At 43.1% G+C, this 22691-nt stretch overlaps 2 protein-coding genes across 6 annotated transcripts in view; both read right to left on the minus strand.

Annotated features, from left to right (window-relative positions):
* The window catches only part of LOC136318919 (platelet-activating factor acetylhydrolase-like), a 102529-nt gene that overhangs the window by 9851 nt on the left and 69987 nt on the right, over nt 1-22691 (minus strand). The gene's annotated exons all lie outside the window — the stretch shown is intronic.
* The window catches only part of LOC136318937 (platelet-activating factor acetylhydrolase-like), a 33152-nt gene that overhangs the window by 8350 nt on the left and 2111 nt on the right, over nt 1-22691 (minus strand). For 2 of the 5 annotated variants that reach the window (XM_066252104.1, XM_066252087.1), the window contains exons 2-9: nt 12253-12395; nt 9775-9896; nt 8827-8974; nt 6842-6935; nt 4970-5038; nt 4170-4296; nt 2918-3022; nt 1771-1862 (exon numbers count right to left, since the gene is read on the minus strand). In XM_066252104.1, coding sequence (XP_066108201.1) covers nt 1771-1862; nt 2918-3022; nt 4170-4296; nt 4970-5038; nt 6842-6935; nt 8827-8974; nt 9775-9896; nt 12253-12361 — 866 coding nt within the window. In that variant the 5' untranslated portion in view covers nt 12362-12395. Of the gene's footprint in view, nt 1-1770; nt 1863-2917; nt 3023-4169; nt 4297-4969; nt 5039-6841; nt 6936-8826; nt 8975-9774; nt 9897-12252; nt 12396-15337; nt 15546-22691 lie in introns of those variants that run through there. The other 3 variants (XM_066252095.1, XM_066252112.1, XM_066252121.1) reach the window with 2 other exon arrangements.

Raw genomic sequence — 22691 nt, forward strand, 5'->3', positions numbered from 1 at the left:
GTACTGGCATAAGAACAGGCATATAGATCAATGGAACAGAACAGAGAGCCCAGAAATAAACACACACCTTAATGGACAACTGATATTTGACAAAGGAGGTAAGAGCATACAATGGAGTAAAGACAGCCTCTTTAATAAATGGTGTAGGGAAAATTGGACAGCTACCTGCAAAAAAATAAAACTAGACCACCAACTTACACCATTCACAAAAATAAATTCGAAATGGATAAAAGACTTAAATGTAAGCCGTAAAACCATAAACATCTTAGAAGAAAACATAGGCAGTAAGCTCTCTGACATCTATTGCAGCAATATATTTGCTGATTTATCTCCACGGACAAGGTAAATAAAGACAAGATAAAGAAATGGGACTTTATCAAACTAAAAATCTTTTGCACAGGTAAAGACAATAAGAACAGAATAAAAAGATAAACTACACAATGGGAGAACATATTTGACAATACATCTGATAAGGGGTTAATAACCAATATTTAAAGACTTGTAAAACTCAACACTGGGAAGATAAAAATCTAATAAAAAATGGACAAAAGAATTAAATAGACACTTCTCCAAAGAAGACATACAGATGGCCAATAGGCATATGAAAAAATGCTCAACATCACTAATCATTAGAGAAATGCAAATTAAAACCACAATGAGATATCAACCCACACCAGTCAGAATGGCGCTCATCAACAAAACAACACAGAATAAGTGCTGGCGAGGATGTGGAGTAAAGGGAACCCTCCTGCACTGCTGGTGGGAATGCAGACTGGTGCAGCCACTGTGGAAAACAGTATGGGATTCCTCAAAAAATTAAAAATTGAACTGCCTTTTGACCCAGCTATCCCACTTTTAGGAATATATCCCAAGAACATCATAACATTGTTTCAAATGGAGAAATGCACCCCCATGTTTATGGCAGCTTTGTTTACAATCGTGATTATCTGGAAACAGCCCAAGTGTCATTCAGTGGACAAGTAGATTAAAAAGCAGTGGTACATATATACAATGGAATACTATGGGGCCATGAAAAAGAAGGAAATCTTACCTTTTGTGACAACATGGATGGACCTGGAAACTATTATGCTAACTGAAATAAGCCAAGCAGAGAAAGAAAAATACCATATGACCTCACTCATTTGAGGAATCCAATGAACAATGAACAATGAGGAACAGAATTGAGACAGAGGAGGGACAAAGGGACCAGAGGAAAAGGGGACAGAGGGGAGGGGGATGATAGGAGGGGATACACCTGAAGGGGAGAGGTAGGCACTATGGGGAGGGGGGCAAGGGAGATGTTGAGGGGAATACGAAGGAGGGGGGATGCATTCGGGCAACACTAGAATCTATGTAAACACAATAAATTAAAATCAATTAAAAAATAAAAAATAAATAAAATACATAAAATAAAATACCTTGCCTTATTAGGGAAGTCTAGACTACAAGATGGCAATATTATTATCACAATCTTTATGACACAGATCAAATGTGTCCATTAGGATACATTTCCAAATGAAAATGATAAGCCCTCAAACAAAAAAGAATGATGAGGGGAAATTTATAGGGGCGGGGAAAGTTTTTAATGGCAATAAAGGTCAGTGGTTTCTTCCTAGGAGAAGTCACATAGTACTCAATGGGGGCCAAAGAATAGACTTGTAAGCCTCAAAGGATCCCTTCCTTACTAAGAGTTTGATCGGGTTGTACTTCACATGGGTGTCACTCCCCTGCTTCCAATGACTGTGTTCTCTCTGTGCCTCATTTTCTTACCTGAATCGCCGGTCATCATTAAGAGCCTGAATAACTGTGGCTCCACCAAAAGAATGTCCCATGACTGCTATTTTATTCCTATCGATAGAGCCCTATGTGAAAAAGCAAATGAACTCATAACTATCTCACAGGTTGTTAGAAGAACAGACTAAGTGATTTTGTGAATCATACAATTATTACTCAATTCGTTATGTACCTTGATTTCTTATAAAAAGAAATATACTCATATATAATACACACAATAAACATTACATTCACACACAGATATATGTTAAACATTTGTAAAAGCTCAGAAGTGAACTTAATGGTCTTCATAGTCACCCACACTTGAAACATCAACATCGGTGCTGACTTGTCCCTCTCCTCAGTAAATATTTATTAGTTAGTTCACTCCATGAGTATTTATTGAGCACCTGCCCTGTACCAAGCACTGAATTCATTGTCAGAGAACTCAGAGTCTACTGGGGAAGAAAGAGATACAGGTGCATGATGCAAGTACAATGGAGTGGGACCAAAGAGTAGATATGATAGACAGCACAGCCCATCTAGGGCTGGGCCGTGGGGTCCAAGAAAGCTTCCCTTGGAGGAGGTGATGCCTGCCTTGAGTAGAAAACTAAGTACACTCAGTCAGGGTGAGGGGTGAGTCAGGCCAAGGGGACAACATACACAAAGGCATGGAGACAGGAGAGAGAGGGGCCCACTGAGGAACAACAAACACTCTTCTGTCTGGACACAGACCATCATCTACGCTTAACCTCCCTGCACTCCACCTTCCAGCCCACTTCGGAGTTTTTCTTTATGCTCTTTACTTGGTCCGATATTTTTCCCCTCCAAATTTTGTATCTAAAACGTTCAAACCAACTCTCCAGGATCAAGCTCAAAAACAGGCAGAAGCCACCCAAGTAATTACAATACCTCTCCTGGAGGTATGAGGTTGAACCCCGTGAAGCTGCTGTTTCTGTAGACTGACTGTTGGCAACTTTGTAGCACACAGAATTCAACCACATGCATCCCTCCTTGCCGTAATACCTGACCTGTAATTTCTTTTGCTGCCCTTGACCAGGTCGTGCCTTGTATTGCGGCAGGAAAGCAGACAGTGAAGAACAGTAAAGAGCTACGGGACAAGGGAAAGGCTTTGATAGCTCACCTTCACAGGCTGCACATCAAACTCTAAATCCAGTACGTTCTTCACTGGCTTTCCAGAGAGGATCACATCCAGAGCTTGGGAACACTCCTTTGCTCTTTGCCGCACCTAGCGTTTTTATTAGAAAAGGAAATGAGAAAGTGGAAGTTGTAATACTCATGTTAAAGTCTGTGTAGAGCCTGCATGTGCCTATAAACTGGAAATGTCTAAGCAGCGAGTCATTAGAAGACAACCTTGCCTAACGACATAGGCACCAGCTTTGCAGGGTTCCAATCCCAGCTCTACTGTCACCCACCATGTGACCTCAGATGATTTACTTAACCTCTCTGAGCTTTTATTATTGTGCACTGCCTACCTCAGTGAAATGTGGGTGAGATTAAGTGCAATAACTTGTTGCCAATTTTCAACCTTTTTCCTCTCATTGAACATAAAACAACTCAAATTCTGCGTTTCACTAATAAATATAGTTTTTGCTGATCTGACAGAAAAAAAAGTGTGATTTTGATTCATTAACTCTGATAACCATTGTGTTGGCTGTTGATATATATATATATATATATATATATATATATATTTTTTTTTTTTTTTTTTTTAATTTGACAATCTAAGTAAAAAGAGATCTGTGCCCCTGACTAGATGTTTAGATACTTCATGTTTTAAAATTTCTGGTGGCACCTGGCATGCAGTTTGAAAATTGCTGACTTATGTAAAGCACCCACTAGAAAGCTGTCACAGGGTAGAAGTCAGTGTGCCTTATTTCATTTAATGTCCCCAATGGTCCTGAGGGAAAGGTACAGTTATAATTCATTATTTTGTGACAGAGACAACATGGAAACTAAACAGAGACAGCAAGTAACTTTTCCAAAATCAATCCACTGCCAAGTTATAGAGCCAGATTTCACATGTAGAAAGTACGATTCTAAGGCCTAGACTCTTAATACTATCGCATACCCACTCTCAGAAAAGCAGTCTTTCTTATGGGACTAGGAATTTATGTTGAGAGTATTAAAATGTAAAGTTCTAATGCAAAAGAATTCTGAACCTTGGCTGTCATCACCCAGAGTTTTTGCTTGTCTTTGTTTTTGCTATAAACCCACGCATTTCATTAAGGGGACTTTATTACTCAGAATCTTCTGGCAGATCCTTCGGGAATGGAAAGTCGGAGCGCAGCTTGCCGTGGGTAAAGTTAAATTAGCAAATGCCACCATGGTGCCTACGCGCGTCAGTCACCACCCACCTCTCAGGTCTGAGGTACCTGCGCATTTCGTAGCGACTTCTCCTCCTCTCCTTGTTCTCGGGTTTTGAAGTAGAGCCAAGACTTATTCCCTTGCTCTGCGGCAGCCTGGTCGTTGAAGTAGTAAGTCGCAGCAGCGGATCCATCTCTACAACACACAGGGATCCAGTTACTCACACTTCCCCTCTCCCCCGAGCTCCTCATCCCCAGCCTGGACTCCGCGGCTCTCTGAGCTTCTGACTTCTCTTTCTTCCTCCACGCTGTGCTTTTCTGTTTTTGTTTTCTCTTTTTATCAAAGTGGGACTTCTAAGAAAAAGACCTCTTTGTGATAAACTCAGCCCATTCTATCGTCACAATTCCGAGGCCACATTGAAAACTCACTCCTGGAATCAAACGCAGCGATGTCACCCCCAAGCCGTGTGGCTTTGTTGGCCTCCTTCTCCTCCTTAAGACAGTGATCAAGGTAACCTTCTCCTGGGCATGTATGAAGATCACGTAATGATGTGTGAATATGGCACACAATAAACCCTCTAGAAGTGGAGCTGCTTTTAAAATTTTTATTGATTGAATGGAGTGACACTGGTTAATAAAATTATAAAGGTTTTAGGGGTACAATTTTACATTACATCATCTGTATATTGTATTGTGTGTTCACCTCCCCAAGTCTCCCTCCATCACCTTTGGCCTCCCCTCTATCTTCCTAAATTTTTGACAATCTAACTCAGTCTCCCTTTTTCGTCATCTTGTAATCATAGTCAGCAATCCAACATTTTTTATACCTTTCGGAAAGTTAGAGCTCAAGTCCATACCAGGTGACATACCTGTGTTCTACAGCAGCAACTATAAACCCGTGAGATGCCAGGTCCATGCCAATAGCAGAATACACAGTCCTTCAAAGAGAATAGCATTAGACTATACCAATGATTACAAGGTAGGGTTCACTAATATACTGGCTCATATGGAGGCCATTACACACCTGCAGTTGTGCCCTGGGGTAAAATAAAGAGCTGGGTTCTCAGAGGAGGCACTTTTGCCCCTCAGGAGATGTATTGACAATGTCTGTCACCATTTGCATCATCAGGAGTTAGGAGAGGGTGCTCTGACATCTGGTGGGTAGGGATGCTGCTAAACGTGCTACACGCACAGGGCTACCTACACTCCTCAAGAGTCACCCAGTGCAAAGCACCCCTGGGGCCAAGGCTAAGGAACGCTGGGCAATGACTATGAATATTGCCTTTGAGAGTTCTGAGTTTCAATCATGGCTCTGCCACTTACCACTTACATGACTTTAGGTAATTACATTGCTGAATTTTTGTCCTCACCTGTAAAGTGGAACTAATAAAGGCTTTGCTGTGGGAGAGTTATAAGGTTTTAATATGATAACATATGTAGGAAGGCAGAGCAGAGTGGTGCTTAAGAGAACATGACCTGCAGTCTGACCACTGTGTTAAAACCCTGGTTCCCCCTTGTTCTACTGTCTACCCTGGGTAAGTCACCTATCTTGCCTCTGCCTTGCTTTCTTTTCCTCTGTAGAAGGGTGATGCTATAATAGTATGCTACCTAGTAGGATTATTGTAAGGATTAGTAAGTTAATATATTTTCTGTGCTTATGATCATGTCTATAACAGGTTTACTACTAAAAATGTCAGCTGTTGTTTAAATGATCAGACAAGGTGCAATGTTTTAAAACCACAGGCAAAGCCATTGCATTTGTAACCCTCTTCCAGGTCTTCATTCTGCACGATCTTCTCATATCATGTATTTGGTATAAAATCTCCATAACAATAAAGAAGTAGGTAGGACCTATGTCTTCTACTCCTGAAGATGCAGGACCCACTCAGTAAGGGACAATAATCTTGTACAAGGATCAGCAAACCTTTCCTGTAAAAGGTCCGACACTATATGTGTTTAGTTCTGTTGGCCATACATATTGGTTACAACTATTCAACTCTTGTTTTAACACAAAATTAGCCACAATGTGAGAAACAAGTGAACAGGACCATGTTCCAATATAACTTTATTTACAGAAATGAGCAGTAGACAGGATTTGGCTCTTGTAATTCTAATTTGCCAAACACTGGTCTAGTGGGAATCAAATCACTCTCTAGACTACAATTAAAGATCCAAAAATAATTTCTTCTTGTAGTTGCTGCCCAACTCTTTTCTAGCTAAACGCCACCTTTTATCTTCTGCAAGTTGCATAACCCTCTGAGGTAGAGGAGGGAAAGATGGTAAGATGTGAGAAGACAGTGGAAAGGGGGTGGCGATCATGACAATATGTCCCCCAGATGCCTTGCTGTACGGACTGTACTTGACTGAAGAACCTCACGCAGCTCCCACTCCTCAGATTCATCGCCAAGTAAAAGCTAAGCTTCCCGGGGGCCGCTCCCCCTGACTGGCACAGTGTGGGTCTATGCAGGCCCTTCCTGTGCGATACAGGGCTCCTGTGAGGAACCCCTGAGGGTCAAGCACCCCCCATCAGCCTGGCCCAATCTTGCTGAGAACTGGGCTGCAGGCAGCGCCTCTTCATACCCAGTGTTCTTCGTTCCTCATCTTCTTCCCCAGTGTCCACCTGCATCATCTCCCCACCTCTTCCTGACCCTTCTCCTCTCTCCTTCACAGGCATTTCTCCTCAGAAATGGCTTTCTAGGTTATCCCTCAAGGCTAAAGTTGTTCAACCTCTCAAACATTACCGGAAGCCTCCAAGACCATGAGAAAAGATGATTAGTGGGTATTTTTCATCAGTCCTCACAGGGGAATTCCAGCTAGCCGGAATTGTCACGGAACCTGGACAATGATAGAAGATGATAATTAGTGTTTTTAGCTTGAACATTGCTGGTTAATTTTACCTACATCTCCAAAGTATAAAGTCCTGACCCATAGAATTTATGCATTAATAGTATTATAAATTCATTAAAACTTCTCCTATGAGACACTCTCCAACCAAGGACCTGAACCACATGTTCTGTCCTAAGACCACAGGATCATTACTTCTCACTTGTCTCTGCCAGCTCTGAGTTTTCGGTGAGATATTTTCCTTCTTACAGGTGGATTCAGAAAGGCTATTCCTTACTACCAACCCCATGGCAAAACTTCAAAGAGAATGGTTCTGAAAACAAACTAAACCTCAGGAACATTCCAGGGAAAGCCAGAATCTTCCAATAGGAGACTCCTCTTATTTTAACTAGGTCACAATCAAGAGAAAGGTGGAGGGACCATTGACTTCATAGTCAGATGTGGCTTGGGACACCCTGTGCCACTCTCTAGCTATTGACCTAGGGTCAGTTAAGAGAATGCTCCATTTTCCATAACAGGAAGGAAATGCTATCTACCTCATAGGATTTTTGTGAGAATTCTATTTAAGTAGGTATCATACATAAAGCACTTAATGCAGTCACTTAGTAAGGGGCACAGAAATGGAAGATGCTGTCTTCTCTCGTTTCACTTCTTAATTGTTACTGTCTTCATTTTCATCAATTATCTGTGTTTCATTTTCTTATGTATAAAATAGTGATGTGATGGTGAAGACTGAATGTGATGATTGCTATGGAAGTGGCTTATAAGTAAGTTAAGAACCGTAAAGATTTATAGTTAAAAAAAACCCACAACAAACTAAACTCTAAGATGTTTAAAATAAATGCCAAAAACTATAGGTAGTGTTGAGGGCAAAATCTGAAGATATGGTTAACACCAGCCTGAGGCAGTGTCTGGTCAAACAGATGAGGAAGGAAAAGTCTGTATTTGTGAAATGTAGACAAATTATGTGAGAATGCACATCGGTCTGTCTTAGGGGGAGAGGCTGGTCCCTTGGGGGTGAGTAATGGGAACGAGAACAGTCTCCTCAGGTATGGTAAGGACATTAGCTTTCACTCCTTTGTTTTGGTTTTGGAGAATCATCCTGGCTTGTGCTTCCTGTCTCATTTGCCTGACATTAGAAGCCATTTAGCACAGAGCACAGGGGACAGCATCCCATCAACGCCACTGCTGTTTTCACCAAGTCATCGCTCCAGTGAAGAAAAACTAAACGCCAGCCCCTGAGAGAGGTACGAGCCAGGGTGAGGTCTGATACTTCTGTTCCCTCCGCCATCTTGTCACATTCAGAACAGGCAAAACCGAAAGCCCTTGATTCGCTGCTAGTTACCTGGTCTCTGGCCTTTTAAAAGATACTCACTTTGTCTTATTACTAGAAGTTTAGACTGGTAAAAATCTACTTTGCTTCTTAACTACCTAAAACTCTTGCTGTCTTCAAAACTTTCTTATATTCTAGAGCAGGGGTAATTAACCTTTTTATACCTACCACCCAGTTTTGTATCTCTGTTAGGAGTAAAATTTTCTAACCGCCCACTGGTTCCACAAAAATGGTGATTTATAAAGTAGGGTAGTAACTTTACTTTAAAAAATTTATAAAGCAGAGTTACAGCAAGTGAAAGCATATAATAATAATTACTTACCAAGTACTTTATGTTTGATTTTAGCTAAGTTTGGCAGAATAAATCTTTATAAAGCTACTTACTATAGTTAAATCTATCCTTTTACAATATTTATATATATATATCAATACTTCGGTTGCTCCACTACCGCCCACCATGAAAGCTGGAACGCCCACTAGTGGGCGGTAGGGACCAGGTTGACTACCACTGGTCTAGAGCGTACTAAGAAGGATCAGCAGAAATCTTACCAAAGACCATGCTCAGAATTTGGCTCATAAGCCAGTATGTTGTTCCAAGTAATTTACTAAGACCAAAAAAATACTCTTTGTTTGGGATCCAAATAGTGTCAGGGTGGTCAGCGTCCTTGGATGGGTAGTACAAACGCAGGAAGGTGCTCTGTGGGAAAGAAAGGCACGTGCTTTCAGTCCAGCCGCCTCTCAGACATATTCCAACAGCTACTTTAGAGGCACCCAAACGCCTCTGCTGTGCATGAAGGGTCCAGAGAGCTCTCTACGCTTCTGTCATGGTTGAAAACAGTCAGAAGAGAAGTGGAGTAACACTAAGAATTCTGAGTGAAAAGTGAGCCTGGTTTCAGCCATTAAGGAAGGGAACCACAGCATGCAGTTAATTTAATCAGATGATAGCAATGAGCTGGGGAATGATTGAATAGAAAAAGGCTTCCCATGAAACAATACAAATGGCAAAATGAGTCATTCTTGGGTGAGGCCAAGATCTAGTTTTTTTGTTTTTTGTGATTTTTTAAAAAATTTCATTTATTAAGTGAGTGTGAGCTATGCAAGACAGAGAGACAGACTCAGGCATGTGCTCCAACCAGAATCTACCCGGCAAGCCCCTACCGGGTGAAGCTCCATTTCTCAGCAACCAAGCTATTTTAGCGCTTGAGGTGAGGAGCCATCCTCAGCCCCCAGGGCCAGTTTGCTTGAACCATATGAGCCATGGCTGTGGGAGGGGAAGAGAGAGAGAAATAGAGAGAAAAAAAGAAGGAGAAGTGGAGAAGAAGATGGTCAGTTTTCTTATGTGCCCTGACTGGTAATCGAACCCAGGACTTCCACACACTGGGCCAACACTCTACCACGGAGCCAAGCACTCAGGGCCAAGGTCAAGTTAAAAAACTCCTAAGGAGTCATTACAACAGTGAATATTATAATATGTGATAAGTGGTATTAAAGCCTCACCTTGTTCTCATATTGAGACATCAAGTCCGTACAGCCAACAGAATAAGGCCCACTTCCTCGGGGGATATTAGTTTGGCCAAAGACTGCAGCAAACATCAGGGCTTTTATTTTATTTAACTGTTCTGAAAAACAGGTAAACATTATCTTACCTGTCATTCCTTACTCCTCAGACTCTGTTATGTAAAGAAATTCCAGTATGTTCCTGCTTCACAGTGTCTGGCCTCCTTCGTGTCTTTACTTCCTAGTAATACACACAGCAATGACTGCGGGCCTGTGGGAGGTAAGGGCTGAGCAGGGAAAGGATGCAGACACAGCCCTCCCCCGGGACACGGAGGGCTCTCCCCTCCTCACAGCCCTCCCCCGGGACACCGAGGGCTCTCCCCTCCTCACAGCCCTCCCCCGGGACACCGAGGGCTCTCCCCTCCTCACAGCTCTCCCCCGGGACACGGAGGGCTCTCCCCTCCTCACAGCCCTCCCCTGGGACACAAGGGCTCTCCCCTCCTCACAGCTCTCCCCCGGGACACGAGGGCTCTCCCCTCCTCACAGCCCTCCCCCGGGACACGAGGGCTCTCCCCTCCTCACAGCTCTCCCCCGGGACACGGAGGGCTCTCCCCTCCTCACAGCCTCCCCCGGGACACGGAGGGCTCTCCCCTCCTCACAGCCTCCCCCGGGACACGGAGGGCTCTCCCCTCCTAACATGTTCAGCATGCTCTTACCTCCGGCGCCAATCCAGGGCGCATTGAAAACCACTTTCCAAATCTGCTTCGCTTAAACATGAACTTTATCTCGCATTTCTGATTCGTGCTTACACCTTCCCGCTGCGTATCTCCACCTGATGTCCTTCCCATGAGAACATCAAAGCCGGCGGTCCAAAGAGAAACTACATGACCATCTCCCAACTCCCCCTCCTCATCCTCCAACCAGAAACCTGGGGACCATCCTACACTCCTACCTCTTTCTCACCAGCTCCCAATATACCTGGAGCCTCTTGCTCACCTGCCTCACTTCTCCCTTCACAGTCCTTGACCAGCCTGTTGCCTTCTCTCCTCACTATTCTATTCATCTTGGAACCTGGCCTTTTTAAGTGCATAGTTCACCGGGCTCCTAGAGTGGTTTGTAACACAAAGCTCACCAGGGAATTCTTCTTCTTTTTTTTTGTATTTTTCTGAAGCTGGAAATGGGGAGGCAGTCAGACTCCCGCATGTGCCCAACTGGGATCCACCCAGCATGCCCACCAGGGGGCGATGCTCTGCCCATCTGGGGTGTCGCTCTGTCGCGACCAGAGCCACTCTAGCGCCTGGGGCAGAGGCCAAGGAGCCATCCCCAGCGCCCGGGCCATCTTTTGCTCCAATGGAGCCTTGGCTGCAAGAGGGGAAGAGAGAGACAGAGAGGAAGGAGAGGGGGAGGGGTGGAGAAGCAGATGGGCGCCTCTCCTGTGTGCCCTGGCTGGGAATCGAACCCGGGACTTCCACACGCCAGGCCGACACTCTACTGCTGAGCCAACTGGCCAGGGCCACCAGGCCAATTCTTTGTAGGATCCTTCAATGGCTTCCTATCACCATGTGGTTTGTCCTGGAGGGGAAATGTACTGAAATCTTTCTGGAAGGCAGTTTGTATGTGGTATTTAAATCTACATATACCTTCCTAAGTTATTTCCATTGCCCCTTGGGACACAGCTGTGGCCTATATCCTTCCAGCGTTCTGGGGTTAAAACATGCTCGTAGGCACACAGGTGAAACCCCCAGTTCCTGGCACTGTGAGAAGGACCTTCCATGGTCTGGAGTTCCACCCTTCTCCTGGGTCTAGGGGTCAGTGATCCTATTTTGGATTCCAACTGTCCCTCTTGTTAGCTGTGGTGCTCTGGACTAATTGATTTCTCCCCTCTCTTATCCTCACTTGTAAAATGGGGGGTAAAAGCATGTGACTAGCCTACAGGACAGTTGTGAGGATGCTCATTCTTACGTCCAGTACCTAGCACAGAGCACAACACATAACAGGAGACAACTGATACCATCTCTGCCTTCCCTAGCGGTGGTTAACTCTGGGCGCCCAAACTCAACCCCCTGCCGGAGTCTTAGTGGATCTCAGGGAAAGCATACCATTGTCCCCTTGGGCAGGTTCAAACCCCAAGGCATGTCCTTAGAGATGTCTTAAAAACACACATAACTTTATGTGTAAGGCTAACATTTTAGGGTCGATTTAGAATGACAAAGGGATCTTTCTCTTCCATTTAAGACTGTCCACTGGGCCATGCTTTGTGGTGTGATAGGAGCCATCAAGTCCAGAAGACAGCAGGTGAAGACACACCTGCTTGCGTTGTGCTGTGCCCCGCCCACTGGCCCGCTCCCCTGCCCGGGAGAACAGAGGGCCGCCATCAGCACCTCCTCCTGGAACTTGCGCAGAGGCCAACGTCTCTGATGTCTCTCTAAATCTGGCAACAGGTAATTTGCTCAAGCCTGAAATAAAGGAATTTCTTACCTGATGGTTTAATATGGGCAACAGGACTGAGGTCCTGCCAGGTCAAAGGTTGGGCCAGGGCGAGGCAGCTGCAGAAGCAGAAGAGCGCGTGCCATTTGGGCGACAGCATCTTGGGAGCTGATCAGTGGGTTCAGCTTAACCTACTTCAGGGCAGGTTGGTAAAAAGAAAATAAAAGCATGCAATAAATAGGATTTAAATAGGTTAACATATCAGTGTTATTAGATACTAGTAACATGATTTTAGCTTCTATAAGGACATTTGGAAAACATGGCATATGCATTTTCTGGGCTGGGATAGCTTCTAGCATGACAAAATCCTTGGTGATCTGTTTGTAGAGCATGAATAATGCTTGTAGACTCTTATGTTAGGTTTTTAGCCACCCATTCTCTAACTTTGTAGCAGTCTTGTTCAATTATAAAGAAGAGCATCAACATGCAATGATTATAATAATCACGTATCGTAATCATAATAATATCGACAGGCATGCTTAGCACCTAGTAAACATATGATAAGTTTTGGCTAATATTTCCATCTTAATCATAGAATGATTATATTGCTATAGTCGTGGTTGTTTTTGGTGTTGACAACGTTAAATTTTTGGTCATCTCTATAACCCTGCTCCAGTGAAGCCTTCCCAAGGCAGAGGTCAGGTCTTCCTTACTGTCCCAAATCCTAACAGAAGACCTGGCATGCTGGAGGTGTTGGTCCCTCCCCTCTCTCCACCTTCCCAGCACCTCAAAATGCTCTGCCTCCCCCCACTGCCTCTGGGGTGCTTTGTGGATGGAAAGAAATGCCAGGACTGTCCCCAGCTGATGGCAAGACAGCTGTGCCAAAGCAGTGGACAACCATCACCAAAGTGTCCCTGAGGTCAGGCAGGGAGGTCCACTATTGGCCGGCTCCTCGGGAGCACGGAAGGAGGGGACACCTCCCTCCTCACTGAGCAGAGGCCCCCCTGTCCGGGCAGTCAGGGGCCTGTCGCAGAGCAGAAGGCTGCCTCCTCTCTGCCAGCAGCCTGCTGTCCAGGCCTCCACTCAGCCGCTTCCTGCCTCTCCTGCAGTGAATGCTCTGTTGCTGGCATTGCTTCAGCCAGTAGCCTGTGAGCTCCTGCAGGGCAGGGAAGGGTCTCAGGTGCCTTTTCATTACTACTACTTAAGAAAGGGTTCAGCATATAACAAGCTAGCAAATGCTTCTTGAAGGAGGGTAAAGGATCCTGTCTTCTTTTTGGTGGGGGCTATCAGGTTGCCCAGAAACCCATTTCCAGATGATTCCACTCCAAGCTGTGACTTCTCAGTATGCCACCGGGGAGGGTGGTGGTCCAGTGCCTGCGCTTTAGTGCCTGGAGCCCAAAGCTTGGTTCTGAACGCCAGCCTTGCCACCAGCCCTGTGACCTTCTGAAACTACGGAAATGTTCTGTGCCTTATTTCCTGACCTGCAAAGTGAGGCAGAGTGAGAGTGATATCACCCAGGGCTAAATGATAAATATATGCAGAAGTGTGTTGCATGTAGTTAAATATAAACAGTAGCATATACTCGTCTTGCATTCTTAGCCTCACACATTGCTTATTGGTAAGTAGTTGCTCAATACATGTTAACAAATAAAAGTAAGGTGTCAATCAAGATGGTGAGATAGAAACAGAAAGGCTTTTTCTTTGCCCACTGAAGGCACTTGTTCATTGCCTGCTTTGTCCTTGGTGGCTCTCCTGAATAGATCTGATGGGTTTCACTTCAGGCTGTCACTTCCTTCAGCATTATTTAAGCACTACAATTAGCACTTTGCCTGCATTCCCTGGGGGACTTTGTGTTCACTGCCATTCTTCTCTTCAGGCTGTTAATGTCCTGGTAGTGCTGGGGGCATGCCTCACGGTTTACCCCCAGGGCCTGCTGCTCTGCAACTCACCCAAGCTCCTCTCTGACAGCTCCTTACCCTCTGCTGCCAGAGGTGCCCCTGTGCTCACAAGCCTTTCCTCAGTAACTCCCAGAATAGAGCCTGTTCTATTTATTTATTTATTTATTTGTTTGTTTGTTTGTTTTGTGAGAAGACAGGAGATAGTGAGACAGACGCCTACATACACCCCGACTGGGATTCACTTGGAAATACCCCATTCTTTTAACCAAGGTCTCCTGGAGGTATCAAGGCATTTATATCCAAATAGGGTTAAAAATATATAGATAAATATAAAACCAGAATGTTCTCAGTGGTTATTATTTGAGTCGTAGGATTATAGGTTATTTTATTTTATCTTATATTTCACTGTAGTAAACTCAGACTCCGCTATTAATTTTTTTTAATTTAGAAATTAAATTTAATGGGAGACATTGGTCCATAGGATACACAAGTTTCAGATCTCCATATTATTATTTTATTTTTTTTAATGGCTACTTTTTAAATTTGTCAATAATGAACATGGTCACTTGGGTAGGTAAAAGGGAAAAGAAACAAAACGCTAGCTCTTTTCCTGGACAACGAAATGTAAACAGATGGCTCCGTGTCAGAAAAAGCGAGATCCTGAGATATGGCAGGTCCACTTCAGGGCCAGTGCTGGACCTGAGGATGGGCGTGGGAGAGAGGGTGTCAGGCATCCCGCACTCACCCTGCGTCTCATTCTGCAACTAATCTTGTGGGGCTCTTCTGCTCTGACGCCCTTGCTAGTTTCAGAGCCAGAAGCATCTGCCCCTTCCCACAATGACCACAGCAATGTTTGTTCCTCTCTTAGGGCGCTTACTTTTTTGCACAATACATTCTCCCACAACAGCCTGTACGCCAGCCTATACATCTGATGACATATCCATCCAGTCCAGCATTTACAAAGCACCATCCATGTGCCACGTAGTGGGTGCTGAATGCATTGCTGGTTTCTACAATAAGCATACTCAACCCCACGTAGGGAAACAGGGAAGCCCGGGCTCCAAAGCTGTGGGGACAGTTCAGTCTCAATGAATTTACTTAGAAACATTTCAATCACAAAATCTGGAAATGAACTAGTCTAATCAATATATATGAGAGTTTTATGTTGGCCTAGTGTGGGCTTGATCTTGAATTATGCGTAGAGCATGGGCATACTGCACTATTTGTAGCAACTGTACCTTCTAAAGGTCTTAATTCTGGTCGGGCGAACTACCGAGGAGGCACGGACAGAGGCTCCGGTTTTATTTAATGGCATCTGGAGTTCGAGATGATTTGACAGTAGTGACTTTAATGCGAGCACAAAGAATGATCAATTCCGGGGTGGATGGCGCTAGCAGGCATGGAAAACCTTTCTAGAAGGTCACACTGGAGGTGACTCTCAAAGGAGGAGGAGCATTAGCTGACTGAGTTGCCCTGATGGGAAGAAGAAGGAAGACATGTCACACAAAGGAACGTGGTCTGGAGCCTCAGGCTGTTCGCTGAACCAGGGGTGCGCCCAGTCTGTATTTCCGCTAGACTTGTGCCCTGATGACTTCACTGCGGCCCCTTGCTCCAATCCATAGCACACCTCTGCCCATGACGTTCAAGTCCTCTGCCCTAAATCACCCACATCCACTCTCCTCCACCCTGTTCTCCTCTTTCTGGAGATCTGAAATCAGCTTCCTCAGAGGAGAACGGAGAATACCAGGATTACATTTCCCCAGAAGTCCCTCCCTTTGCCTTCAATTCAGTATGGATCACAGGTTACCCTGTGTCTTTATAACCAGGGCCTGGCTAAGGCTTCAACCTCACCCTTCCTCAGTCAAGAGGATCTTGGCTCAGTCAAGGGCAACAACAGCTTCCCTGGGTGTCTCCTCAGCGCCCATAAGCCCCGCTCACTCCACATTATCACTCTGCAATTAATACATGGGTCGCCTTTTAACATTTAATATATTTTCTTGTCTATTTTCTTTCCCCAAATATACTGCACACAAAAATTAGGGGACATTCTAAATATGAAGCTATAAAATATTCCCTAACTTTGTGAGCATAATTAGAGGATATTTCAAAATGAATATGAAGTGATAAAATATCCCCTTATTTCCGTGAGCAGTGTAAATTGACACTGCTCCTGAAAACAACCTGATACCTTAGATTTCTCACTGTTCTACTCTACCTGGCCGACCTTTGACAATCCATTCGTCTAGTTTCAGATTCATTTCTCCAGCTTTATACTCTGCTTTCTCGTCTTGTGTGATTTCATTATAAGTAACTACCAATCCTCTATGCAAATATTATGCAATTTAGGGGACTATGACCCAACATTTCCCATGTTACGAAAATGAACACAGTGCTTCTCGCTTTTCTGAACAAAGGACTACTACGTATGGCCACAAGTCTCTGTCTTCCCTCGACACTGGAGTCTTTCACCCTCAGATGGTCACTGAGATCTCTGTGAGAATGACCACAAAGGATATCGCATCTGAACACCGGCAATAATTCATATGAAGTGTTTTAACTCCCAACATCTTTTTCCATAGAAAAGTGCCTTTTATTCAACCTGGGGATATGAGTCAGCTAGAAATGTATTTATATTTGAGAACTAAGACCCTGAAAAGCCTAACACTTATTTTGGACACTTAAAACTGGAGAATCCAAGGTGACCACACAAAAACCCTTGATACAACAGTCTTCATCATCATAATGCATGAAAACACATTATCGCCACGACCAGCCAATACAACATTTTCTAACTGGTCACACAGAGCAGTAATTGTTAACCCAAAATCCAGAACACAGGACTCATCTATTCTCACTCTCTATCTTTTTTTTAATTTTTCTATTACAGTTTATATTCAGTATTATTTTGTATTAGTTTCAAGAATACAACAGGTTGGTGTGTTTATGTTTAATACTTAGTAAAATATTACACAGAGGTTTAAGAGAATTATCTGCAATCCCATGAAAGAAAAGGGAAGAGGAGGAGAAAAGAAGAGCAAGAAAACCAAAATAAAGAAATAACAAACATTTACAAAGTTTATCTTCTTTAGAGAGCTTTTTACAGTCAGAAACTAGTGGTATTTTTTATCCTCCCTTCTACTTTTCTCTTTTTCAAAATTTCAAAACAATGAAAATAACTACTTTTTAAAAATTGACGATTTTAAATACAAAAGACAGAAAATCATTTTCTTCGTCTTTGGCTCCTTGACCACTAGATAAAATATCATCCTGGCAGATGAAGACCTTTAAATGAGAGCTCAGAGAACACATCCTATTTCAATCCATTTAGAAGTAGGTATCTTTCTGCCTTCCTTCTGTGGTCTTCGTATCTACCAATAAACCAGTTTCCTATTTGTGCTCTTTAAATCTCAGCTGAGATCTCCATCCATACTACCACAACCTCTGCTCATCCTGTTGTCCCCATTAGTCTGTCACTGGGAAATCCTCATCAGGCCTCAGTTCCCTTTTGAAATAAACGATGAACCAAGACAGTTGCTAAAATGTCCATTCTCAAGTCCAGAATTTTGGTCAAGAGCTAATAATATAATGTCCAAGTACAACTCTGCCTTGCCAACACATCAGGGTAGGTGCCTTCACTCTTCTGTTCTTGGTAAAGAGAAGGAAAACGCTCTTTCACAAGGATCAGAGCTCTCTGTCAAAAATCTTCTTAATTAACTTCTGGAATGGGAGTATAGGGCAGGCAGAATAATTACACTACTCCCTACCCCCGCCCCCCCGCCAAAAGTCCACATTGTAAACCCCAGTACCTGTGAATATGTTAGGTTATATGGCAAGGGGAAACTAAACTTGCTAATTAGTTGAATTTAGGGAGATTATCCTGGAATAGCCTTGATCAGGCAGGAGTAGGTTTTCCCAAACCCCAGTACTGATACAGCTTGGTTGATGCAAACTCTACATATTGTTGCATTGTGCTGTCTTTGTGACTCAAGGTTGAGTCAAAAAGCCTGAGAACTGCAAATTTACCTACAATTGACTTGGTGCAAAAAGGTTCCTTTCTAACTGACAACATTCATTTGTGTCTCGTTTATTTTACCTTCAGTTCATTGTGGGTATAAAGCAAGGTCCATTTTAGTGCAGTTGAAAAGAATGCATATTTGGGTCTGCTATTTCTGTTTACTATATTTTGCTTATTTAATATCTAAATGCTATTGTTTTTAAAACCTTAGGGTGGCTTTGTTCCAGCATGTCAATTACAAAGAACTAAGGTTTCACTTACTAGTGTCTAGCCATTTCCTCTCCCACTAAGTGGGAGTTTTTCCCCCCTGAAATAAGTTTTAGAAATTCCTAGAAGACCCTGGCCGGTTGGCTCAGCGGTAGAGCGTCGGCCTAGCGTGCGGAGGACCCGGGTTCGATTCCCGGCCAGGGCACATAGGAGAAGCGCCCATTTGCTTCTCCACCCCTCCGCCGCGCCTTCCTCTCTGTCTCTCTCTTCCCCTCCCGCAGCCAAGGCTCCATTGGAGCAAAGATGGCCCGGGCGCTGGGGATGGCTCTGTGGCCTCTGCCCCAGGCGCTAGAGTGGCTCTGGTCGCAACATGGCGACACCCAGGAGGGTCGCAACATGGCGACGCCCAGGATGGGCAGAGCATCCCCCCTGGTGGACAGAGCGTCGCCCCATGGTGGGCGTGCCGGGTGGATCCCGGTCGGGCGCATGCGGGAGTCTGTCTGACTGTCTCTCCCTGTTTCCAGCTTCAGAAAAATGCAAAAAAAAAAAAAAAAAAAAAAAAAAAAAAAAAAAAAAAAAAAAAAAAAAAAGAAATTCCTAGAAGAGGGGTTGGTTCATATCTTAATACTGGTAAACAGCAACTTTGGGACTGGATTTACTTGATTGCATAAAAATTGCATTGTTACAGAGCTATTGATAGAAAAAAATTAAGTGTGAAAAATGACACTAGTTTCATGCTGAGTACAAATAACAGTTAAGAGCATGTGAAGATGTGATCATTTGTGATGTTACTTGTAAAACAAAGTATGTACAAATATCTTTTGAAGTGTTGAAAGGAAAATAATACTTCATATTCTTTAACATAATACTTTTTGTAAGTGTTGATTATATTCTTTTCTTTTTCTATGTTTTGTTTTGTAGTCTTAAGAAGTGTTTCAAATATATCAGAATATATAAGAATAAATGCCCTACATGTTGTGATGCTGAATTTTATATAAAACTGTGTACATGCATTAAATGCTGTCTGTTGAAAAAAAAATCACAAAGGTCCTTAAAAGTGGAAGAGTCAGTAGATGAGGAAGTCAGTGGTGAGATTTGAGAAATACTCAATCCACAAATCCTGGTTTTGAAGACAGAAGATTGAGACTATAAACCATAGAAGATAATATGGGTGGCTCTAGAAGCTGGAAAAGGTAGGGACACAGATTCTCCCTTAGAGTCTCCAGAAATGAAGGCAGCCCTGAGTCACCTGGATTTTAGCCCAGTGAGGCCATTTCAGACATGTGACCCACAGAACCCTAAGATTGTAAATCTGTGTTGCTTTAAACCAATAAAACTTGTGATAAATTGTTATAGCAGCAATAGAAAACTAACACAGAGCATAGAAAGTGACAGAATGAGACCAGAGACCAAATAAGAGACCAATTTACTTTCACCTAAAGTCAAAGAAGGTGACTTAAAAAATCTTACAATTGACTGAATACCAAACCAAATGATTAAGAAGATGAAATCTCTGCTTTGGATATTTTAATTCCGGGGTAGTCACCCTTTTATACCTATTGCCCACTTTTGTATCTCTGTTAGGAGTAAAATTTTCTAACCACCCACCGGTTCCACAGTAATGGTGATTTATAAAGTAGGGAAGTAACTTTACTTTATAAAATTTATAAAGCAGTTACAGCAAGTTAAAGCATATAATAATTACTTACCAAGTACTTTATATTGGATTTTTGGTAAGTTTGGCAGAATAAGTCTTTATAAAACTACTTAGTAGAGTTAAACCTATATTTTATTTATATATACTTTGGTTGCTCTGCTACCGCCCACCATGAAAGCTAGAACGCCTACTTGTGGGCGGTAGGGACCAGGTTGACTACCACTGTTTTAAATAATGGAAGGAGATTGTCAATCATCCAGCCTGATTTCTAAACAATTTATTACTACTACTTTATTATTGTAGCATATTTTGTTATTTTATGTGTTACATATTTGTTGTTTAAAAATTCAAAAAAGTACAAAAAGCTGTAACTCTGACAGCCCAAGTTTCTATAACTTGATACGCATTATCTCCCCTGATCAGAAGCAGTTTCGTATTATGGAAACTCCTGAACTCCTGCCCATATTACATGTAAATGACCACAGACAGTTTTCTATAACAATATTTTTAAAGCAACTATATTATCCTAGCTTGATAAGGAAACAGTTCTTCGTTCTGAAACAGGCAATCGGGAGGCAGATGTCAGTCAATACAAGGAAGAGCTTTAATCAGACCATTCACGATGGATACCTCACAATGGAGAGAGAGTTCTCTGGCATGACAAGGATTCAAACTGCTAACTGGTCCCCTGCCAGGGGTGCTGAAAAAGGGATGGGCGCCTGTGTTGGGCTGAAGTCTGAGGTTCGATCTTTACTGAAGAAATAGGATTCCTTTTAAAAGCATCAACAAAATGTCCTTATTTCATACTTGTTAACAATGAAACTAAGGAAGAGAAAAAATACCTACTCTATTATAATAATATTATTTTCTCTCTACCATATGAGCTAAGGGAATCAAAATTTAGTCTGGACATCATCTCAGATATAAAGCATTTAAGTGACTTCTGCAAAAGCATGTTGATGCCTCTGATCTTGGGAAGCAGACACAACTCTTATGAAATCCTTTCACAACCTAAGAACAGTGATGAAGATCAAGAAAAAAAAAAAGAAGTAGTTTCCTATTGAGGAAGTAGTTTAACAAAACAGCCATTTATAAGTACAAGGATTGAGCCATTCCGATTAAAATAAAATTGATGCATTCTACTCATCGGCATCCAGTTTGCAAATGTTCTGATGTCTGGTGCCCTGCCCAGCTTCAAGGCCATAGACGATAAGGAATTTCTAAGGTCACTGAGCAGTTTGATGCCATACTTGGAGGCACACTGGGACCTTCCACACCAGTTCAATGACATATTATGGAACTGTGGGGGCTTTAGGGGCTTTAATAAATGAAAGTGTAGTCAAGGAAACAATAACTCAACAATAACTAGACTGGTTGAGGGAACAAGGCAGCAAGTCACATGAGGAGCAATTGAAGGAACCAGGGATGTGACTGGGGGGTTGAAGAGGGGGATCCAGATAGTACATGACAGTTACAGATTCATAAAAAAGGGATCTGTTCTACTTGGATCCAGATTGCAGAATGTGGTCAGAAGGAGCTCTACAACAAGTACCATCTTCTCTTTATTAGGAAAACAGTTTAAGCACAGGTGTGGGGACTCGCAGAGAGGATCAGAGAAGGGATTCCTGAACCAAATGAGAGTGAAAGTGAAACAGACACGCCAGCTAACCCTAAGCTGAGCTTAAGGTCAGTATTCTGTAAGAGCCAGCCAGGCAATTTATATGAGTTAACCACGATCTGTGTAACAGAAAAACCAGTGGTGGGGACTGTGACAAATGGGAGCATCTAACAGGAGTCACACCACTCTTCAATGGATTGCTATCACGTAGTAATGACAGCTGCATGTTACCAAATCCTATAGTACATTTTTTTGCAGAAAAGCTAGGAAACTATATGTGTCTGTAAAATCTACTGATCTATACAGGGTAGCAGCTAATTCAACATTTCAAAACAAATAACTCAAACAGAATAGGTCAGCGGCCTCCAGGAAGAACTTGAACCTCTTCCTTCAAAATGCACCAATCACCCACAATCCTAAGAGCCTGGATGGGCAAGAAGGCAGAAAAGAAACCGTACAGATTGGAATTATTGTCACATTTTCTCTACAATTTGATTCACCAAACTGGCCACTCGATGCGGAAATTCTGATGCACTGACTGATAAATAATGAGTGAGGTCTGGCAAGTGATGACCCCGAGAGACCAGTGAGTGAGTCGCTCAGCGCCAACCTTCCCCGCACACTGTGGGATTGAGGAAGGGCCTCCATTCGCTTGTCAACAGAACATCTGGTGACTTGCATGTCAGAATGAGGCAGGAACAGAGAAAGAGGGTTGCTTCACTGTGGCAGTTAGTGGCCCTGTTGCTGACATCATCTCTCCCCTAGTTGGTAAACAACACTGAAACTCTTCTCTGGGCCTCTACAATCTAGTCAGTGATCAACTAGGGAACATTCCAGAGCTTCTTCTGAGAGCGAATGCTTCACTGAGGGAGGGAAACAGTCCAATTCAACCCTGGTTCACAGCCCTCTCCAGAAAGCCTGTTGTTCCACATACAGGTGTTCAATTATCAGAAGATCTTCTCCCAGCGGAGATCTGTGCACAGCCCTATCTGGAACAAAGGTGACGCTGCTAATGCTTTTCTGCATTTTTTCCAACTCCCAGCTTCAAATACTCTATTTGGATTTTACCTGATCACTTTGAACCTCAAACATTAG

The sequence above is a fragment of the Saccopteryx bilineata genome, chromosome 1 (genome assembly GCF_036850765.1).
Source record: "Saccopteryx bilineata isolate mSacBil1 chromosome 1, mSacBil1_pri_phased_curated, whole genome shotgun sequence".
In the NCBI taxonomy this organism is placed as follows: Eukaryota; Metazoa; Chordata; class Mammalia; order Chiroptera; family Emballonuridae; genus Saccopteryx; species Saccopteryx bilineata.